The 19736-nt window shown below is 40.8% G+C and overlaps 1 protein-coding gene across 1 annotated transcript in view; it reads left to right on the top strand.

Moving 5' to 3' along the window:
* Positions 1 to 19736, top strand: part of PELI2 (pellino E3 ubiquitin protein ligase family member 2) — a 70415-nt gene that overhangs the window by 39131 nt on the left and 11548 nt on the right. The window contains exon 3 of the mRNA XM_074544008.1: positions 17465 to 17566. Within this exon, the coding sequence (XP_074400109.1) occupies positions 17465 to 17566 (102 nt within the window). The remainder of the gene's footprint in view (positions 1 to 17464; positions 17567 to 19736) is intronic.

Below are 19736 nucleotides of genomic sequence, written 5' to 3'. Positions count from 1 at the left end.
GTGAGGTTCAGGATTCAACAGACACAACAAATTATTATTTTCTGTGTGTGTGTAGTGTTTCATCCCTGCTGATGGAACATTTAACTGGGGGTTTGTTTTTTGGTTTTTTTCCTTGCTGTTTTTGTAGTAACAGGAGAATCTGTGTGAGTTCAGACAGACTTTGTATTATTGAATACCTGTTTGGTAGTTGTCTTGGTTTGAACAGACAGGTGTGTGCTGAGGGAGGCAGGAGCCTCCCCTGAGATGGAAAATGCAAACCCCCTCCCTCTGAATTGTTATAAATTTGAAATTAAGGGGCTCTCGGGCAAAGATATGGGAGCAGGAATAACAGTTCTTTATTAGGGAAGAAAATTAAAAATAAATAAAATAAACAATGCAGTGATACAAAACAACACTGACAAAGTCAGAATACACCTGACAGACCCCCTGTGTGTCAGGGGGTGTCCCAGCCCCATCCCAGGGGGGCTCAGCCCTCCTGCAGTGCCAGCTGTGGCTCTGCTGCAGCACGGATCCTGCACAAGGGGGGAGTTTTCCTCTGCAGCTCCAGGGCTGCTGCAGATGGGCCTGGTCTTCTCTGGAAATCCAGTGGAAAGGCTGTTCTGGTGTCCCAACCCTCAGATTGGATCCAGGTAGGAATGCTTGGCTCCTCCCCTGGGTGGAGCATCTCCCCATGGGATGCTGGGATTGGATCAGCCCTGCAGGGACACTCAGTGGCCATGGACAGCAGAGATCTCCTGGAGGGAGGGTTGGCTGTGGGAGAGAGAAAGAAAAAACTGCCCAATGAACAGAGATAACTGCTCCACAGAATAGAATACACACCCCCATTTCCAGCCCAAGACTCTCTCCCACAGTTATGATATGGCAAAAGTATTGAGGGTTCTGCTGCATCAGCTCCTCCACCCCTGTCAGCCAAAGGCTGGGACACTTCAGCCCCAAAATGGCTTTAAACTGCTCTGTTTCTAATATTGTTTAATGCAATTTGACAGGCACATAATGCTCTAACTCTTAAAGCCTCTAACAGCAATTTCATGATGGACTAGTGTGGGTTTAAGCAGGCTTTCCTGAAGTTTTAGATTTGCTGATCCAACCCTGAGGGCAAGTACTTAATACTTGAGACCCTCCAGACTGTTAGTTACACTTCATAGTTAACATTTCCCTTTTCAGGTAGTGCTTTGTCTTTTCATAACACTTAAACCTCCTTTAATTTGACAATTTTAGCTATCAAAGCTGAGGCTTGAGTGGCAGCACAAAACTGTAATAAGGATACATTTCATTACAGACACAAAAACTCTCTTACATTCATACTTTCCTCTCCAGAAAATTGTCTCTGTTGTTCATTTGTTGTTTCAAGACCCTTGAAATATTTTTTTTAACAAATAAATGCTTTTTTGGCTCATATATTTTAGTAGGACATAGTTCTTTTTTCATAGTGATATCTTTCCCAGCATTTAAGTATTGAGTGCAAGTCAGGGGAACTGAATAGTTTAGTCATGCATTTATAACTCCTTGTTAAGGGAATGTCTATAATATTTTGAAAAGAATGTGCTTAAGTAGCTACCTGCAATTCACAGAGCTCTCTGCCTGGAAAGTGAGCTTTAGCTATTGTTCAATATTTATTTTTAGAAATTGTGGTAATGTGGAGAGGTCTATTCAAAATATTTTACTTAAAAGAGTATGTCAATATATAGATTTGGCAGGATGCAAATCCTGAATTTCTCAGATGCTCTCAGCAAGGAGAGGGGGAAAAAATGTACAAAAACCATTGAGAATTAAATGCTCTGGTGTTGTGCATTATTTTGTTGCATTTTAATGGAAGATGGATTATATGAGGGATGACCCCAACCTTCTGCAGGTGAGATTTGTCACTGGAGTTGAAGACAAGGTAGAGTACCCAGGTGAGCAGTCTGGTAAGCATTAAATGGGAGAAACTAATTTAGCAGGCTCTATCTAGTCCCAAAAATTCCCTGCTTACCTACATAATTATGTGAGGAATCTGACATTTCTGTGACTTGCTTGAGTGTAAATGAGATGTTGGTATAATAAAGGACATGTTCATGAGGGAGGGATCAGTTCCTCATCCATTTGGGTTGGATTGGATCCCTTTTCTGAGATGAGTTTGCTGGAGCAGGAGAGCCTGGCTGTGCCTTTCCCAAAGCTTGCACAGCCCCTCCCTGCTGCCTTTTTTCATCCCTCTGCACACATTTTCTGTGTATTTGGGGAATACAGCAGAACAGCAGGTGCCTGTTCACTGCAGGGTTATGAGGTGACTCCTGGTTTATTGAGGACTTCCTAGAAATACCATTTTCTAAATGAGTGTGTTCCCAAGGATCCTAAGTGGCTAAAGAGAGAGGGAGAGAGCACCTGCTGGCTTGGTAATTGATTGCTGGAGTGAGAACAGTGGGGAATTCCTGAAGAGCTCTAATGGTCCTCGAAGAGCTGGAAAGGGATAACGAGAGACCGGGTCCCTGTGCAGGATGGGAATGTGGCACCACTGAACACCGGCATGAAAAGTCAAAAAGAGAGAAATGGAAAAGAGCTTTAGGTGATATTATCATCGCTGTTATCAGCTGGCTATTAATTAATTTAAATCCCAGTAAATTATTTGTGAAATTGGAATTCCTGAGCTGGTTACTAATGGGATTCCATAGTAGTAAGCAATTTTCTAGCATTAAATGCATCACATGAAAGAAAACCTTTGAAAAACAAGAAATAAAACACCAAATAACAAACCCCACAAATTTCATTTGATAAAACTGGTAGCAGTTCAAGTGTTAGAAGGGTAAATAAAATGAAACAGCTGCATGGACTGGTTTGCCCATTTAAAAATGGGCTTTAAAAAAAACCACATTAGTTAGAATTAACTATAACCAAAATGCTATCAAAGTGAAATATTTGGAGGATTTCAGTATGGCCTATGGGTATTGCAACAGGGATTGTGCCTTGGAAATGAGAGTTGTCTCCATTTGGTAAAAATGGAATTCTGTAAAAATGGATTTCTGGACTGGGATGAGCAGGGAATTGTGGAATTGAAGAGTCTGTGTTACCCAGTACAGAACTGCTGTCAGGTGTTCGGGAGGATTCTGAAATGCTGGAGAGGATTCAAACAGGAGCAGCAAAACTGATTTGAAGGAGGGAATGGAGAGACTCTGCCTGGTATAGCAGCAAATGAAACCTGGCAGCTGAAATGAGCTGTTGCACAAGTTACTCACCACAGTGCCCAAGAAACCTGGCACAAAGTGCCTCCATTTGATTCTGAGCTCCAGCAGCTGCCTAGGAATTTCCACTTGCTGCTGTATGAAAACTGATTTCTTTGAAGAAATCTGGTTTGCTTTGAATTTAGTGTATTTTACACTTCATTGATGAAATCAAATTAGCATGAAGCAGATTGACAATTTTTAGTCAAATGTGATGCGCTTTTATCAATGTGGGGGACAACAGGATGACTTTGGAAAATAGCTGGTATAGGGACAATTTAACCTGATTAGGAACTTCTGTTAAAAAATATAAATTATATTTTCTTTGTGCTCTTTTGGAGAAAATATTGAGTGTGCAAAAGTATTTGGTTATTCTGAAGCAGATGTTCAGTGTTGTCTTTAGGGTCTGGGTGGATGGTGCAGTGAGTTGTATCCCAGTAACTGCAGGTTTCTGAAAATGATGGAAAATGTTCCTGTGTGTTGTAGTAAGCAGTGTGTGGAATGGGAGGGTAATGGCTGTTGTAAAAATAAATTAGGGCTGTTTGTGAGTAAGTGCTAAAATGGAACTTTTTTTTTTTTAGGTGTAGAAAATGATGATGCTTGTAGTGAGAGGAAAGTCTCTGTGTACATAATGTGGGAAAAAAAAAACAAACCTGGGAAGCATTAGTGTGGGAAGATTAAAGGAAGATCCCATCTTTAGAGCCCATATGTGATTTGTAGCTCCAGCTCTGTCTGCAGAGACATCAGGGAAGGGGCTGAGAGCCCCGAGCCTTGATGGGTGCAGGGAAACCCTCTCAGCTCTGGGGGCCTCTTGTTCCTGGTGCTTCATTAGGCAAAGCAGATGTGAGATTTAAGGGATTATTTGCTACTCCTACAGAAGCTCAACAACAAAATCCAATACAAAAAGACCTCAAACTCGAGTTTGTTTCATCTGGAGAATTGTAAATTTGGAATGCTGCTGTATAAAGTGTAAAATGTAGTTTATAATCAACCACAAATTTTGGTTTATGGCTTCTGTGCCATCATTTAAAATCCCTGTTATCCACACTCCCTGACCTGACTTAACAGTCAGAGGGCAAATCTCCTGAGTGGAAATAATTTTCTATCAGTTGCTACATACAGAAATGAAAAGGTCAGAATGAGATACTGTAATAAAAGGTGTTCTGAATTACCTATCACTTGTAATAGCTGTATTAATAATAATAGTAGAGGTTGAGAGAGCAGGATGGGTTAATGTAGCTGAATAAAACACCTTTTAGGTGTGAAATATTTTCTACACATTACCTTGCTTGTTAGAGAATACAATGCCATTATCCCAGAGATTTAATAAAACATTGGAAGGTCAGTGCAAAAATGAATGTTTTGATAGGAGAAGATACACTGGGACAGAGGTAGTTGGAAGTGAGGCTGCAGGTAGGGAGTGCATTATTGAGACACTCCAGCCTTTCCTTCAACGTTTATGGAAGCCAAGAGAGGTTCTGCTGCAGTTTTCTGAAAGGAATTCTTTAATTAAAGCCAACTATTGGTGTATGATTTGTAGGTTAAAAGAATTTTTGTGTTGGCACTGCACTCTGTGGTCTGCATTTCTGCAGCATTGCTGTGCTATTATTAAGTTCTTGTTTTTAAGGATCAGTGAATCTGCACCAGCTTGCTGGGTGGTTGTTAGAAAAATGGATAATTTTTTTTTCAGTTATAATTATATTAAATGTGAATTTAAATATACTCTTCATTTATATTGACTTTGAAGAGATTATCTTTTTGGATTTTCATTTATTATATTTGCTCTAAAAATATGTAAGGTCTTAATTATTTTTTTTATCTGGCATTTGATCTGGATTGCCATTTTCATCTGTTGTCTTTAATTAGGCTTCCTGCTGGGTTTTGTAGCTTTACAGTTCATACCTTGTGAAAGAATCAATTGATTTCAGTGCAGATTCCCACGGTTACTATTCTTAAATTGCTTTCTTAGCTCAGCAGAGTGGTGGCAGAGTTCTTGCAATTTGATCTTCACAGCCACTGCTGTTTATTTAAAATAAAACAGATTACTCATGATTTTTCTACAGCCTGCATGAGATGATTTGATGATTTATTTGTAGGCAGTGTTTGCTCTGAGGAGTCACCAGTGCTGCTTCTAAATTCACTCACCCACAGTGTCTTGGGGCTGCCTCTGGATACCATCCAAGTATTCCAGAAGTGCACAGGAATGTGACTAAAATTGCACCCAAAGCATGTGATTTCAGTGTTTTTAATTTTTTATATATGAATATATGTGTTTTCCAAATCATGTAACAACTCTCAGTAGGTGTTTAGTCAAGAAAATGTAAAGGGCAGGTAGGTCTGGAGATGGAGGTTGGTGCAGAGGAAGGGGATGGGGGAAATAATTTAAATGATTGTGGGATTTATGGGGCAGCTCTCTGGAAAGTCAAAATGGGGTTTTTGGCAGAGGGGTGCAAAAGGGAAATTTTTTTCTTCTTATCTCCAGCATAAAAATGATGCGTGAGTAAGCAGTGATCTCTTGAGCTGAGTGTGAAATGTGTAATTGCTGTTCCAAGTCCTCAGTAAACCCATAAAATAGTGACAGTGAAGTGCTTTGAAACATGTCAAATACTGCTCTTAAAGCTCTCAGGAACATGTGTGTACATTCATGATTTTTTCTTAAATTAAGCATTGATATTGAACACATTTATTATCTGTATTATGGGCAGCCCAATAGTGCTGTGTGTAAATGCCCTTACCTGGCATGAAATTGGGATTCAGAGCTCTGCCAGGAGAAGAATCAACACAGCAAAGATTTTCCTTCCTCCTTGCTAAAACCTAGCTTCAACAACTCATTTAAGAAATAAAGTAATTTAAGGCACCAAATTAAAACCATACTTTAAATTAGTTAATACTGGAAAACACAATTAATTTTTATGTCAAAAACTTCTACCCAGGCATGCTGAGGGGGGAAAAAAGGTCCTTGAAGTGCTTTGTGCTGTATGTAATTTCATAAACCTGTTCTCCACATAAATGTGGGCTGCTTTATCCTAGAAAGCACTGAATATTCTATAAACCTAATTAAAACTGTGCCTTATTAACACTGTGGGCCTGCTAAGTGCATTGTGTCATTATTTAAGACTGTTACTCAGTGTTTGTTTCATTCAATATAAAGCCCCAAATCCCACCTGCCACTGGGAAAATTGTATTTTTCATAGAAATAAGTCACATATCCCATAATTTCGCTCCTGCAACACTAGATTTGTGCCCTACCTCTTTATTTTTAAAATAAAAAATACTTTTAAAGTATAATTTTAAATATTATAATCTTTCTGTCTGTGTGTGTGTGTGTTCAGATAATTTGGGGTTTATTACTAAAGATACATCTGGGGGAAAAAAGTGTTATTATGGGATGGAGTTGTGTTTCAGTTCTGTGTGAGCCAGGCTGTTTTGGAGAGGGGCAAAGCAGGTCATATCAGTGGTGAAATCATGTTGTGTGAAGTGCAGAGCTTCTGATGAGCTGTTCTCTTATCTGACATTACATAGGAATAGAAAGCAAGTTGCCTGTAAAGCTTGCTTTAAATTTTAATAAACTGTAGAAAAGATAAGTGGTAATTTCCTGATGTGGATGCATCTAGTAGAGCCTGCTAAACCCAAATTCCAGGATCATAAATTTTAAAATGAATCTTTGTGGCTTGAATTTTTAAGCTGGCACGATAGATTTAAATTTTAGGGAAATAAATTTCCCTTCTTCTCCTCTGTCTGTATCAATCTTACTGAAAAACGACAGAAGATTCAAATTTGAGAACACAATGAAAATAACAGGAAGGGAGAGCAATAGAGGCCACTAATCCTCTAATTACTTTCTCTGAACACTGGGAATTGGGCTGCAGAATATCCTTCAGTACAATCTAGAGTAAGCTAAATTTATTCCATTCCAAAGCTGTAAAGGGAAGGGTTTTGCTACCAACTCAGAATAGTAATGGGCTGTGGGGGTCTTTATCTGATGGGAGGGAAGCAGATGCGGCTGCTCTGTGAACGCCTGTCCACAGATTTGAATTTTCCTCCTCTTAATTGCCCTGTGCTGGCCCTTTCACACCCTCGGGTTTGAAATGGAGCTGAACAATCCCATGATTTTATAAACCACGGGGCACAGCCCTCTGCTGTGGGCATGAGGGCTGAGGATGTGGCACATTTACAGCAGAATTCACAGAATCACTGGGTTGGAAGAGACCTTAAAGATCATTGAGTCCAGCCCAGCCCCAACTCAACCTGAACTCAGCCCTGGCACCCAGTGCCACATCCAGGCTTTGTTAAACACACCCAGGGATGGGGACTGCACCACCTCCCCAGGCAGAAAATTCCAGAACTTTATTACTCTTTCTGTAAAAAACTTCTTCCTAATATCCAGCCTACATTAGGAAGTGGCTGTGTTGGATTCTCCTATAAATTCCTTTTGGCTGCACCCTGCTATCAAAGCTGTTCAGTGGCAGACATGACCTGTATTTTGGCTCAAGTGCTCTCAGCCAGTTCTTTTGTGCTTGCTTTGCTCACTAATGTGCTGTTGGTATTGATATTTTCCCCAGTCCCTCATTCCACACTGAAGTTCAATAAACTCACAAAGATGCTGAAGTTAAATGTGTGGCTTTCAGCTGCACCTCCCTCTGCTGGTGTTGCTTGTGTTTTGTGAACCTGGCTAAAATTCTGGAGTAACAATCAGGTACAAAACATTCTGGGATAAATGAATCCTAAATTCGGTTGTAAGCACTTTGTTGTATTTCTGGTGAGTGACTGAGGATGGGATTTGCTTTCTCACAGTGTTTCTCAGTTTGCAGGGTGGGGAGGCAGTGCTGGTCCCACATCCCCCAGAGCCCTGACACCTCCTGGCTGCTGAGATGATCTTTTTTTCTCTTCCCTTGTATAATTTAAAAAAGGTTTGGGAATCAGGACCAGCCTTTTTTGCACAGATTCAGAGGCAGCACCAGAGGGGTTTACAGTCACTTATGTTTTGGAATGAGCCTGGCAGCTGCACATGTGGAGAGGAAAGCTCCTTGCTTCCCACTTGTTAGCAACTTGATTTTTCAACTCCAGTGCAGCACATAAATCAGGATTTAATTCTGACTGCTGTTTAATGTATTATCTTGTTGACTTAAATCACTTAAGTAGCTCAGTTAAACACAGTTCAGAGTGTGTGTGTGTTTTTAAATACACTAAGTTGTGTGTGAGGAATGTGAGTAAGCTCTGAACTTTGCCCAGGAAGATGCTTGGTAATGTGTCTGAATGAGAACTGGAAAGGTTACAAATAAATACTGTGCTCACTGTGCACTTGTAGGGCTAAAGAAACCCAAAAGGGATTTTTTTTTTTTTCCACATGCAAGATGTGGGCTGTTAACTTGTTAGTGAACTGAGAGCTCAGATCATCCCTTTTATCCCTGTAGGAGCCAGATCCTACATATTTATCTATTTTGTGCCTTCTGCCCCCAGAAATCCCTTGCAGTAAGAAAGCTCTGTTTGAAAAGTGGGCTTAACATACTTTTGCCCAGAGCTATTGTCAAGTTTACCCAACTTGGTTCAAGCACCATTTGAACTATTTTACAGGATATTTTTTTTATTATTGAAAGTCTCCACAGAGGAAATTGCCACAAAGTCCAGTTTGCAATGACTTGTTGCAGTTCCTGCAGCAACCCCAGACCAGTAAAAAAGAATCTGATTGCTTTGGGGTTTGTTCTGTCAGGACAATATTCCATAGTGTGATTTCTAGAAAGCAGTTTCTGTCCCTTGATGGGCTCTATAAAATCTTAACTGCTTTCTAGAAGCACTGAATGGCTTTTTGGCAAGAAGAATTTGCCTTTCTTTTCCCCCCTCTCTTGAGAGGGTTTTGTGCAGCTGCTTAACAGGTCTGTTAAGGTAACTGTCTGGAGAGTCTTTGGCTGTCTTAATGTAAAAGTGACTCGTGTCAGATGCAGTTCATGGATTCTGGGAGCTGTGGAATGATCTGCAGCTTCTCCTGGTGTTATTGTGTGCTCTCCTTGGCAGGCAGGCACAGCTTGGTGCTCAGGGGTGCTTTGATTCACAGAAGCATTCACTGCTGATGAGCTGAGTGTACAAATCTTTCAGGCTGTGGATTGATAGAAGCCCTTGAGGGGACTTTATCACTATATTTTTTCTTTTTTTTTTTTTGTCTGGCTTTTAGTTAAGGATTCTAATTTGTGGCTATTTTGTGTGCTTGGCATACCCAAATACATGAGTGTAGCCAGGCATCTGCTGCTTTTGTTCTGATGTGTATAAATGAATTGTAGCCTGTTGGCACCAGAATGTTCACTTACAAACACTGTTGCATCCTTCTCTAATTACTGATATTTTTGTGGGTGTGTCAAGAGTTTTGGGGATGTGATCCAGCTGCAGTGACAAAATCATGTTTATGCCTTCATGTTTAAATCTGTAGTCTTGTAGTCTTCCTGGAGAAATCCTACTCTTAGGAAATTAATGCCTGGAATTTTGGGGTCAGAAATTTTGCTTTCCAAAAAGTCATACATGAGGGAAAGTCTCACTGGTGTCCAAAAGATTATTTAATAATTTGAGTGTAATCTGTACTGAGAAGAATATGGAGATCTAACCTGTAATGCAGTGGACGATCCCCATATAGTCTGTAGTGATCAGTTAAGAAATGACAAGAGAATTCCTGCTGGAATAAATAAGAAATAGTGGGACTTTTTTTTTTTTTTAAGTGTGGATAAGTTATTGTTGAATACAAATACGAAAAAAAGCAAAACTTCTAAAAATCTGCATGTGACAGTTTGATACAACACCACTGTAGGTCTCCTATGAAACAGATTAAACTGCATAGGACAGTGATAAACAAAAATGTCTCCTGAGGCTCCAAAGCAGCTGAAATTGTCCTCAACACAGGGTTCCCAGCAGGCAGCTCTAGAGCAGCTGTGCTAGAAAGCGTCACAGCAATGTGCAGGCACAAATGTGTCAGAGGAGCATTCTGGATTTTGGGAAGGATGATTTATGCTTTGGGTAGTTGATGTATCTGACATTGGTGCAGTTTTGTGTGATGCCTCTGAGCTGTCTCTGGCTCTGGTCTGTTTGGGGGAGGAAATTCAGCAAACTGACTAAAAGAAGGAAAACACAGATAATTCCTAAGATGGATGAAAGATCACTTGTAATATATTGTACTGAACATGGCAGAAGAAAATGGAAGGAGAGAAGAAAGATCTTAAGGGCTGGAAAAGTGAAAAGGTGAGATTCATAGCTTGGTTCTGTAAAGTGTTGGTTCACAACCACCAAAAGTTGGTGATTTACAAAGCAGCTACTGTGTCATAAAGTTGGTGTGTGTTGGTGTAAACTGGTGTCTGCTTTGAGCTGCTTTTACTTATTAGGGGCAACAGCTGGGCTGGCAGAGCTGGTCAGGAGTCCTAGGAATGAGGAGGGACCCTGGTCTGGTCATTGGCTGCAAAAATGATAGTTTGGACCCCTAACTTCAATCTGTGCAGTTTCACCAACACACCCCTGTGCATTTTGAAGATGTTTTGAATACTTCCTTTTGTATTAGGAGTAGCCTACTCTACATTCTTCTGTATAGCCAAGTGTTTTATCAGCTTTACCTGACTTAGCTTTACAGTAGTTTTTCTAGGAAAAACTAGAAAGTTTCCTATCTAGGAAAACTTCTCCCTTTCTGCCTCCTTCCTTGCTGCAGGACCCAACCAGAGAATTAGGGGATGGCATGTTTTATTGCTGTCTCTCTGGAGAGGCTGCTGTGTGTGGTATTGGCTGCTTGTCTAAAACAACACAGATTCAGCAAATGGAGAAAAAAAAGGTTTAACATATGCCTGTTGAGTTGATAAATGGTGAAGTGCTCCAGTGGCAACACACAACCCCACATGTGCACTTGGAGCAGATGGCTTTGATGTGTGCTCCAGACAAATGTGCTGTCCCTTCTGTCCCCTCCAGCCTCAGCAGCAAAGGGTGCGCAGAACAAACCTGGGACTGCTTCAGAAGCCATAAAAATGTGAAGTGTAAATAAACCACACTGTGCTGACTTTGTTTCTGTGGAGTCACTGAGTTTTGGGGGGTGATCTGCATTCAGGAAAGAGAAGTGGGGTGGGTGACCTGCTATTTTCATGCTTCAGCCTGTTCATTGTAGCAGGGATTGCAGACAGTGCCATACATAGATTGTTTCAAAGTGACAAAATTGAATTTCTTTGGAGTGGCACGTTTCCTTCCCTACATGCAGTTACTGGCTCTTGGTTGCTTTTTTGGTCATTTCCTAACACTCATTTAGTTGTCAAGAGACCATTGACAGCTGAAGTATTGGAGACAGACAAGGTGTTAACATTGATATTTCAAAAATGACTGCATGGATGTTGTTGCACTTGCAGTGTTTATAAAGAAAGGGAAAATCCTGGAAGAATGGGATTGATTGGAGCTGTGCAGGAAGGAGATGCAGAGTTAAAGGAGCTGGGCCAGTGGTTCTGGTTGATTCAGATATTTCAGTCTCTCCTACAGGCACATTAAACCCTTAAGTTTTCCATAATAATGTGTCTTTCTTTGCAGAAGGCTGTAGGAAAATTACAGTATATATATAATAGCTGTATCAGTAGGCAGAGGTCAGTGTAAATTTATTGAAATGCTGTGTTAGAGAAGCAGCAATTCTGGGCAATTACTGTTAGGTTTGAGACAGAGTAAAATTGCAAACAGTCTTTCTTTAGCTAATGTTCTATTGGCATTTGTCTTAATTTGCTGGGAAACTTCCCAAGTGGTGGACATGCTTTTTTTGGTGTGGGTAGAATATCAGTGGCTCATGCTCAGGAGCTTTTGTTATGTTTTCTTATGATAGCTCAGAGTCTGCTGGCTCTGGCAGCCAGTCTGCCCAAAAATCCAGTGGAAATGGGATGTGTTCTTCACTTTTGAAGGCTTCCTTCCTTGCTGGCTAAAGCTTCCTTTTAAGTTGCAAGATCTTTTGTCTGACATCCCTGAGTGTTTCTTGTGTTCTCTTTTTATAAAAGCAATGGAAGGCTGGCAGCCAAGTCTGAAAGCATTTAACTCATGAAGGCTCTGCTGTCATTAATTTTAAACACGTCACTGTGGTGTCGGTCAGCTCAGCTACCAACAAAGAACACTAAAGTGTTCCCATAAATCATTTTATTGTCCTAATCCAACCTAATTAACTAAACCAAAAATCCTATTCTGATGAAGCAGCCCTTCCTGTGAGACATCTGCCTCTTTCTTAATGGATTTTAGCTTTTATTTCTGCTATAGTGCACAAGAGTTGGTGACCATAATAATGTTAAGTCCCTCTTGCCCTCTTTGGGGAGCTCACCTGCCACAATGGAATTCATTTTAAATTTCCAAATGCTGAGGTTTTTTATTTTTTCTTTTTCATTCATTGGAAACATGGTTTGCAAGCCAGAAGGAAGCAATAAAATCTCTATTTCTAGAAGCGGATTAGATTTGCTCCCTGCAAGCTTTGCAAGTAAAGGCTCTGAGAATTTTGGGATCTGCTTCTGCAGTTCACTGACAGGCTCCTGACACGGAAGGTTTGACTTAGCAGTGCTCAGTTGATGTAATGGTGCCGTGAGCTCCTGGCCTGTTGTTGAACTCTGGGCTGGAGGTGACTCAGGAGAATGAGCAGCCCTGTCAGCGTGCAGGGCTCTGTGTGGCACACCAGGACATGATCCCAGGCAGGGGACATCTGCCTGAGCACAGGCAGAAATTCAGTGTGGGAGAAAAAGGTGGAAATTCTGAATAAAGAGCTATTTCTGCTCCTGGGGATAATCTGTTGAAGATTTGTTAAGTTCTAGTTTTATTCCCTCCTTTTTCCTGTATCTTGGCTAAAAAAGCAGAGCACTAAGAAACACTGGTTTTAAATATAACCTTTATATATTCTTATTCCCTTTATGTATGAGGTGCCTTTACATGGGGTGAGGCAATTTGATTTTCTCCCTTCTTGAAATGCTGATAAAACTGATAGCATCCCCTTTCCAGGGGAGCGAGTGGAGAGCAAAGAATTGAGATGGACTGAGATATTCCAGGGGCTGCCAGAGTTGCAGTGTTGCTGCTGGGAAAGCAGACTCTGATCTCTATTTGATCTTGGCTCCTCTGAGACCTGACAGATTTGTAAGTCATAGCCTTTAGCTGCTGCTTTGATTGTGAGGGCAAAGTGCTGCAACGAGGTTTTGTTCTCAAAACGGAGAGAAAGGAGCAAGAATGAAAACGTGTGTGTAAGGAGGCAGGGGAAAAACCAAGGCCAAGTGTAATTCCAGCCAGCAGGAAGGATATCACTGGAAACTTGAGCTACTAGCAAAGTTGAAAAATGAAAAATTAAAAAAAGGTACATTTGCTTGGGCCATGTTGTTGTGAAGTCATGGGCCTTCTCCTTTCAGTCTCTGTTAAAATTGGGCAGTTTTGGTCCAAAATCACCAGAACACAAATCTTGAGGTGTAGTGGGGAGCTGTGGGGTTTGCCTGGAGCAATAGGGAGGAATTTTCCTGCTCACCAGTGAGGCTTGGAGCTCCATGGGGAGGACGGATTGCTGTGCAAACACGAGCCCTGTCTTGGAAAAATGCTGGCCAAATCTGTCCCTTCATGCCACGTAGAATATGGCACTCAGGGTTCCCTTCCTGCTTTTCTTTGGCATTTGGACTTCTAAAAATCCCTCAGCCCCACTGTGGACATGGTTACTAGCAGTGGAATCCGTCTGGAAAAATCTCTTGCTGCTGTTTGTTCCCCCTGTTCCTCTGCAGGGTTTTTGTCAGTTCGCCTTCACTTTGCTGTTTCTTCCAAAGGGAATTGCTTGAACTCAGCACCTTGAGGCTGTTAAATGTAGAAAATCAAGTGTTGTGTAGCAGCTGGATTCACCCAGGCTGTGTTTCCCCAACATTTCTGCTGGACAAGGGGTGGAATTTTCTGTGTCCAGCCTGGATTGGCTCGGTAAGCTCAGGCTATGGATGTTAGTGAGATTTTACCAGCATTTGTATCTGTTGGGAACAAATTCAGGATGTTTTGTTTTTTTTTTTCCCTGTTCAATTTATAATTTTCATTAAACTTTTAAGAACGTGAAAAATCGGAACAAACTGCTCGAGTAAAGGAGCCCAAAATGCTGGAAGTGCCTGAAGGAAGATTTCCCTCACTACTCAGGTGAAACCTGAGATTTATGGTTGGATTTGATGATCTTCAAGGTGTTTTAAAACTAACATGATTCTACAGTTCCACTCACTCAAAAGCTTAGTGGATTCTAAGAAAAAGCTTTGAAAATACCCAGTGTTACTCTGTGGATCTTGGTAGCCTTGAAGTGATGGTGAAGAGGCAGAGGTAGAGTTTAGTGCCAAGTTCTTGTTTTTCCTTGTCTTTTTTCCTGCCTGGAAAGTGGACATGGTATTGTCCAGCCCAAAACTCTGAATTTATCAGTTAAAACTTGTGAAGCTTCTGTAATTCTTGTGGGAATCAGGGCTTTTGTCACAACTTCAGCTGCTACAGCAGGGCAGTTATGTGACAGCATTGAGAGGCTTGAGGAGGGAATCCTGCTGACAGGAAAAACAGTCTGAAAATTTGAATGCTAAAAAGGCAAACTCACTATTTTGGTTGCAAAAAACCCAGATTTGTGCAATCAATCTCCAGACTCTTTTGGGACTTGTAGTAGTGTGGTTCTGTATTTCCTCAAGCAGTCAAAATCTTTTCATCATGATTTTGCCTGTGTCTGCATTCCACTTGCAGTAGTGTTTTATTAGGAGTCTTAACTTCCACTGTTTTGTGTAGCTCCTAAAATACTTTTGCTTGTCACTTTTTTTTTATTATTTTTTGACTTGGAAGTGACCAATTGCTTTGAGACCAGCACTTAAAATATCTGTAAAGTGTCTGAATTGGAGAGTAACTCTTGGTGCTGAGCAAACTGTGAAAGCACACAAGTTGAAACATTTCTCATAACGTTCTTAGCTTTTTCCAAAAATGATTACACAATTCCAGGAAATTAAATGTAGCATTTCTTCACTGAAAATAACTGAGTATAAATAATGGAAAACAAGGGAGAGGGGGAGTAGATGGGAAAGAAAAGTTGGGAGGGGAAAGGAGCACACAGAAAAGAAGATTATGTCCTACCCTGGAATTTCAGAGGACACACTGACCCTGGTCAGTATTATTAATATATCAGAGCCCTGAGCTCTGTAGGCGTGGGGCACGACCTGACTCAGTAATCCAGGAAGTCTTTGTGTGTTTCCCTCTGTGCTTTTTCCATCAGACCTTCAAACTTTCAGCTTGGGTTCTCAGCAAAGCTTCCAAGTGGAGCAGGAGCTTGTCTGACACAGGGTGAGCTCGGGGCACACGTCCCTCCCTGCCTGGGGGCTTTACCTGGGGGCTGGTGGCTGGAGCTGCAGGCAGGACAGCCACATTTACACTCTGCCCTCTGCTGCAACACAGATTTGTGGAAATTACTGAAATCTTGTGTAGGAAAGCTGTTGCTTTCTCATCTTTGAAATGCTGATAGCTGATAATGAGTATGAACTGATTATTGAGATATTAAGTTTAAGACTTGAGGTGTAGGGGTCTCCTGTTTATGTCTTTATTTCACTTCTTTTTTTTTTCTTAATTTCTTTATATCCTGAGAACACCTTTATTTCTTTTATATCCTAGGAGCACCTGAGACCTGCCCAGGGTTTGAGATCCCTTTCTTAGTTGTCAAACGGGCACAGAGGAAAAATTGAGAACACAATTCAGTGTCCTGGCAGGTCACAGAGTGTAGTGATTTAATCCAAACTGCATTTTGGTGCCATTTGTTCTTGCAACTGTGTGCCACTCTAGTGGTTATTACAAAATACTATACATAATCTGGGAAGTTCAGAATTTGGCTATTACTGATCACCAAGTGTGTTTACATCACTTCTCGGCTGTTACAATGCCTAGACTTTGTTTTCAAGTTTTAAAAGAAGTACTGGGAAAGGTTTTATTGCCTAATCCTAGAATGGTTTGGTGGGAAGGACCTTAAAGATGACCCAGTTCCACCCCTCTGCCATTGGCAAGGACATTTTCCACTAGAGCAGGTGCTAGAACTTCCAGCAAGAGGCACATTGTAAAAGCATTGTCTGGCTGTAAATGCATGAGGTTTGCAAGAAACAATTCTTCCATTACGTGTTTTCAATAATTCTGTGTCAAATACTCTTGCTAACCCTTAGCAGGCTTTTAGTATGCACATAGATGTTTTTAATACCTCCAGCATTCAGAAGGATTTTTAATGATTTGTTCAATAATTGATGGAGCTTTGGCATAATTTAGGCTTTTGTGAGGGATGGCAGGCAGATGAGTAGAATATATTTAGTTGTTTAGTTTAACCATCCCTCTCTGTGAATTCTTTAGGTGAAAAGCAGAACAAAGGAAAGGAGCAAGTGAGAGAACTTCTTGGAGGAAATTATCCCCTTAACTGAAAAGTGGAGAAAGCCTTAATTAACTTATTAATGCATTGCTTAAGTGTCTGCAAAGTGTTTTCTGAGCAGTAACAATCATTACCTTTCAGAACTGTGTGTGGTTATATGGACCTTTGTATTTACATCTATTTCCCTGGTAGCCAATAAATTCAGTTTCTCAGCTCGTTTCCCTCAGTCTGGGTGAGATAAAGCAGAAACCAGGAGCTGTCCTCTTGCTGTCGTCTTTTAAATACTGAAATCCATTTTAATCTTTGATGCCAAATCCATATCTGTAGACACCAGTCTACTTTGACAGGTAGTAAGAAGTACCCTTTAATGAGGAAAACCACACTGAACGTCTGGATTTTGTCACCAGTTATATAAAATTGCTGGGCTCTTTCTGATATAACCAGAAATTTACTTCACCTGAAGTCCTGGCTTTTAACTGGAAATCAGTTCGATTGTTCACTTCTTTCAAAAATAAACAAGCCAAAGCTCCCTCAGCTCCAAGCCTTTGCTAGGGTGCAAGTTGCTGCAAGGGTTAGGAATTGAGTATAATTTCAGAGAAAAAAGGTGTTTAGAAGAAATACAATATTTTTTACATACAGAATACCATATAAAAATTATACGTATATAAAAATGATATGTATGTAAAAATATATATAAAAATGTAAAAAAAGTATTGGGTGCTTTTGAACTAGAAACAAACAAGTGCAGCTTGGGGTTTTCCATTAAAAACAAACAAAAGAAATCCTATTGTATGTGCTTAGCCAACCTTGTAATAACATGTTACCCTACACTGCTTTTCCTGATCACAGCAAAGGTGTTTATGTAGAAAAATGATTTGATTACAATATTTTTGTGTGTAATAGATATCTTTTTTTTTTTAATCCACAGGCAGTCAGCTCAAAAGGCCACCACAGCATCTCTTACACATTATCCAGAACCCAGACAGTTGTTGTGGAATATATTCATGACAGAGACACAGACATGTTTCAGGTAAGGCTCTAAAATACTTGGATTATTTTTAAAAGCATCATAAGAAGCCCCAGTTCTGCCTTGTGCTCTGGGTGTTCTCTGTGACCTGTGGGATTTCCACAGCCTGACCCAGCTGCATTCATATGGCAGCACTTGGAAATTTTGCATTATTCTGCTCTTCACAAACCCACAGCAGCATCTGTTAATATCTTACTGAGTTCCTCCTTTAGTTGTGCTCTGCCTTTTCTCCCAAGACAAACAGTACTGGAGAGAAAAGTGTGCTCTGTTTGGATTCATGAATTAGCACAGAATTACACCCGCCCCCTCCAGATAACCATGGAATAAAAAGGAAGAGGAAGGAGTAGGACATGGGATGGGGAAGGAGAAAGGTAAAAGAGCTGGGAGTAGGGGGGACAAACCAGTGATAAATGATATTTATCATTTCACTCATAATAATGAGTTCTGAGGGGTGTGCAGATCCCTCAGGTGGTGTGGGCTGAGTTTCTCAGAGCTCCCATCATTGTCCAGCACGTGCTCAGTGTCCCCTGTCTGCATTTGTGGTTTTCTGCATCATTTACCAATGTAGTAACCTAAGTGATTTTCTTGTGCCATTGTTATTTTTATGTATAATAAGAGAGCAGAAATTCTGTGTGTAGTTAGACTTCAAACTTGGGGAACCCAAACATGCCAAACAACCTTTTTCATTCTAGACTGCCAGGTCTGTGTTACCCAGAGCATCTCACCAGGAATTGTTATCCCTCCTCATTCAGCCTTTCACATTTAGAAGGGCCAGCAGCTGAGTGCTGTTGACAGAGAGGAAATAACTCTTTGGAGGTGTTGTTGCTTCTCTTGACTTCTGTGTTTTGCTCTATATTAAATTTTCCACTGTGTCTGAAACTATTAGGTCCAAATAGGAATTGATTAAAACCCAGTCTTATTAATTTGCTGCAGAATGAAGGATTGAACAGCCAGGATGAACTGAAATAGGTTTTTCTGTGTTGACTAGTGAAAGAAAAATGTAACCCATCCGTTGGGGTTACTGTGTGATGCTTGTTTAGCTTTGAGTAGCTACAGCACAATTTTTTTCCTGTGTATAAATTTTGAAAAACCATTTTTGAAAGCTGGATTTTTCCTCTTCTTCAGTACAGTAAAAAATGAATAAAGAGTTGCAGAACAGCTGCTTTTTCAGGGCATAAAAATCTATTGCATAGTGTCCTAGTGGTGGGTACAGCTTTTTTGGGGGAATAAGGCACCATTTCAGTCTTGGGGTGTGTGAGGGGTCCTGATGGGACTTGATCTCAGTGTGGCCTCGAGTGCTGTGTCCTGAGTCAGGTTTCTGCTCTCTGGCTCTTTCCTGAGGGTTGCATTCCATGCATTGGCCTGCAGGAGTGGTCTGCTGGGCTGTGGCAGTAATTCCCCCCGAAGCAATGCCAGAGCAGCTGAAGAGGTTTCCATTATTTATATGAGCCACCAGATTGTAACTGTTCTCATGAATCTGTTGGACAAAAGTTCCTTGAGGATGTTCAGTGCAGCCCTGTGGTACATGATGACAAAATTCATGTTTGTTGATGAACAGAGCAGAGTTTCATTGTTGGTCAGGCATCACTTGGACAGACAGTGCTTGGAGTTTGATGTTTTCTTTTTAATGTGTGTTCTTGGCTTGTGTAGGATGTGGAAGTTGAAAAGAGGAGGATAATTCCTGGACCACAGGATTATCCTGAACCTTGAGGCCCCACTTTGACTGCAGTTAACATGTATTATCCTGGGCAAATCTTGGGGTTTTTGTTCTTTATTCCCGCTGTGCTTCTTGAGCTGTTGCTGTGCTGTGTTGTTTGTAGTTTTGGTTTTGGGTTTTTTAAATGTAACTATATTATAGAATCTGTGTGCAAATGCTGCTGTGCACCTTTGAGTGACATCCAGGTCAGATTTCTTCATTTAATTACAAAAACAATGTAGAAATGTGTTCCTCTGGCATCTCCCAGGCTCTGTATGCTCCAGCACCCATGTGCTGCTATGAATGAAGATTTTCCTCAGAGTTTAACCATTCTGTTGATGATGCATTAGCTGAAGTTGAACCTGTTCCTTCATGGTGAAAATGGGTTGATTATATCTACTCATGCCACTACAAAACTCAAAATGTGCAGCTCCTACCCTAAATAACTACAAGTTTATACAAGAAGCAGGTATATTC

This window comes from Zonotrichia albicollis, chromosome 6, assembly GCF_047830755.1.
Source record: "Zonotrichia albicollis isolate bZonAlb1 chromosome 6, bZonAlb1.hap1, whole genome shotgun sequence".
NCBI classification, from domain to species: Eukaryota; Metazoa; Chordata; class Aves; order Passeriformes; family Passerellidae; genus Zonotrichia; species Zonotrichia albicollis.
This window is presented reverse-complemented; position numbering and strand designations above follow the sequence as displayed.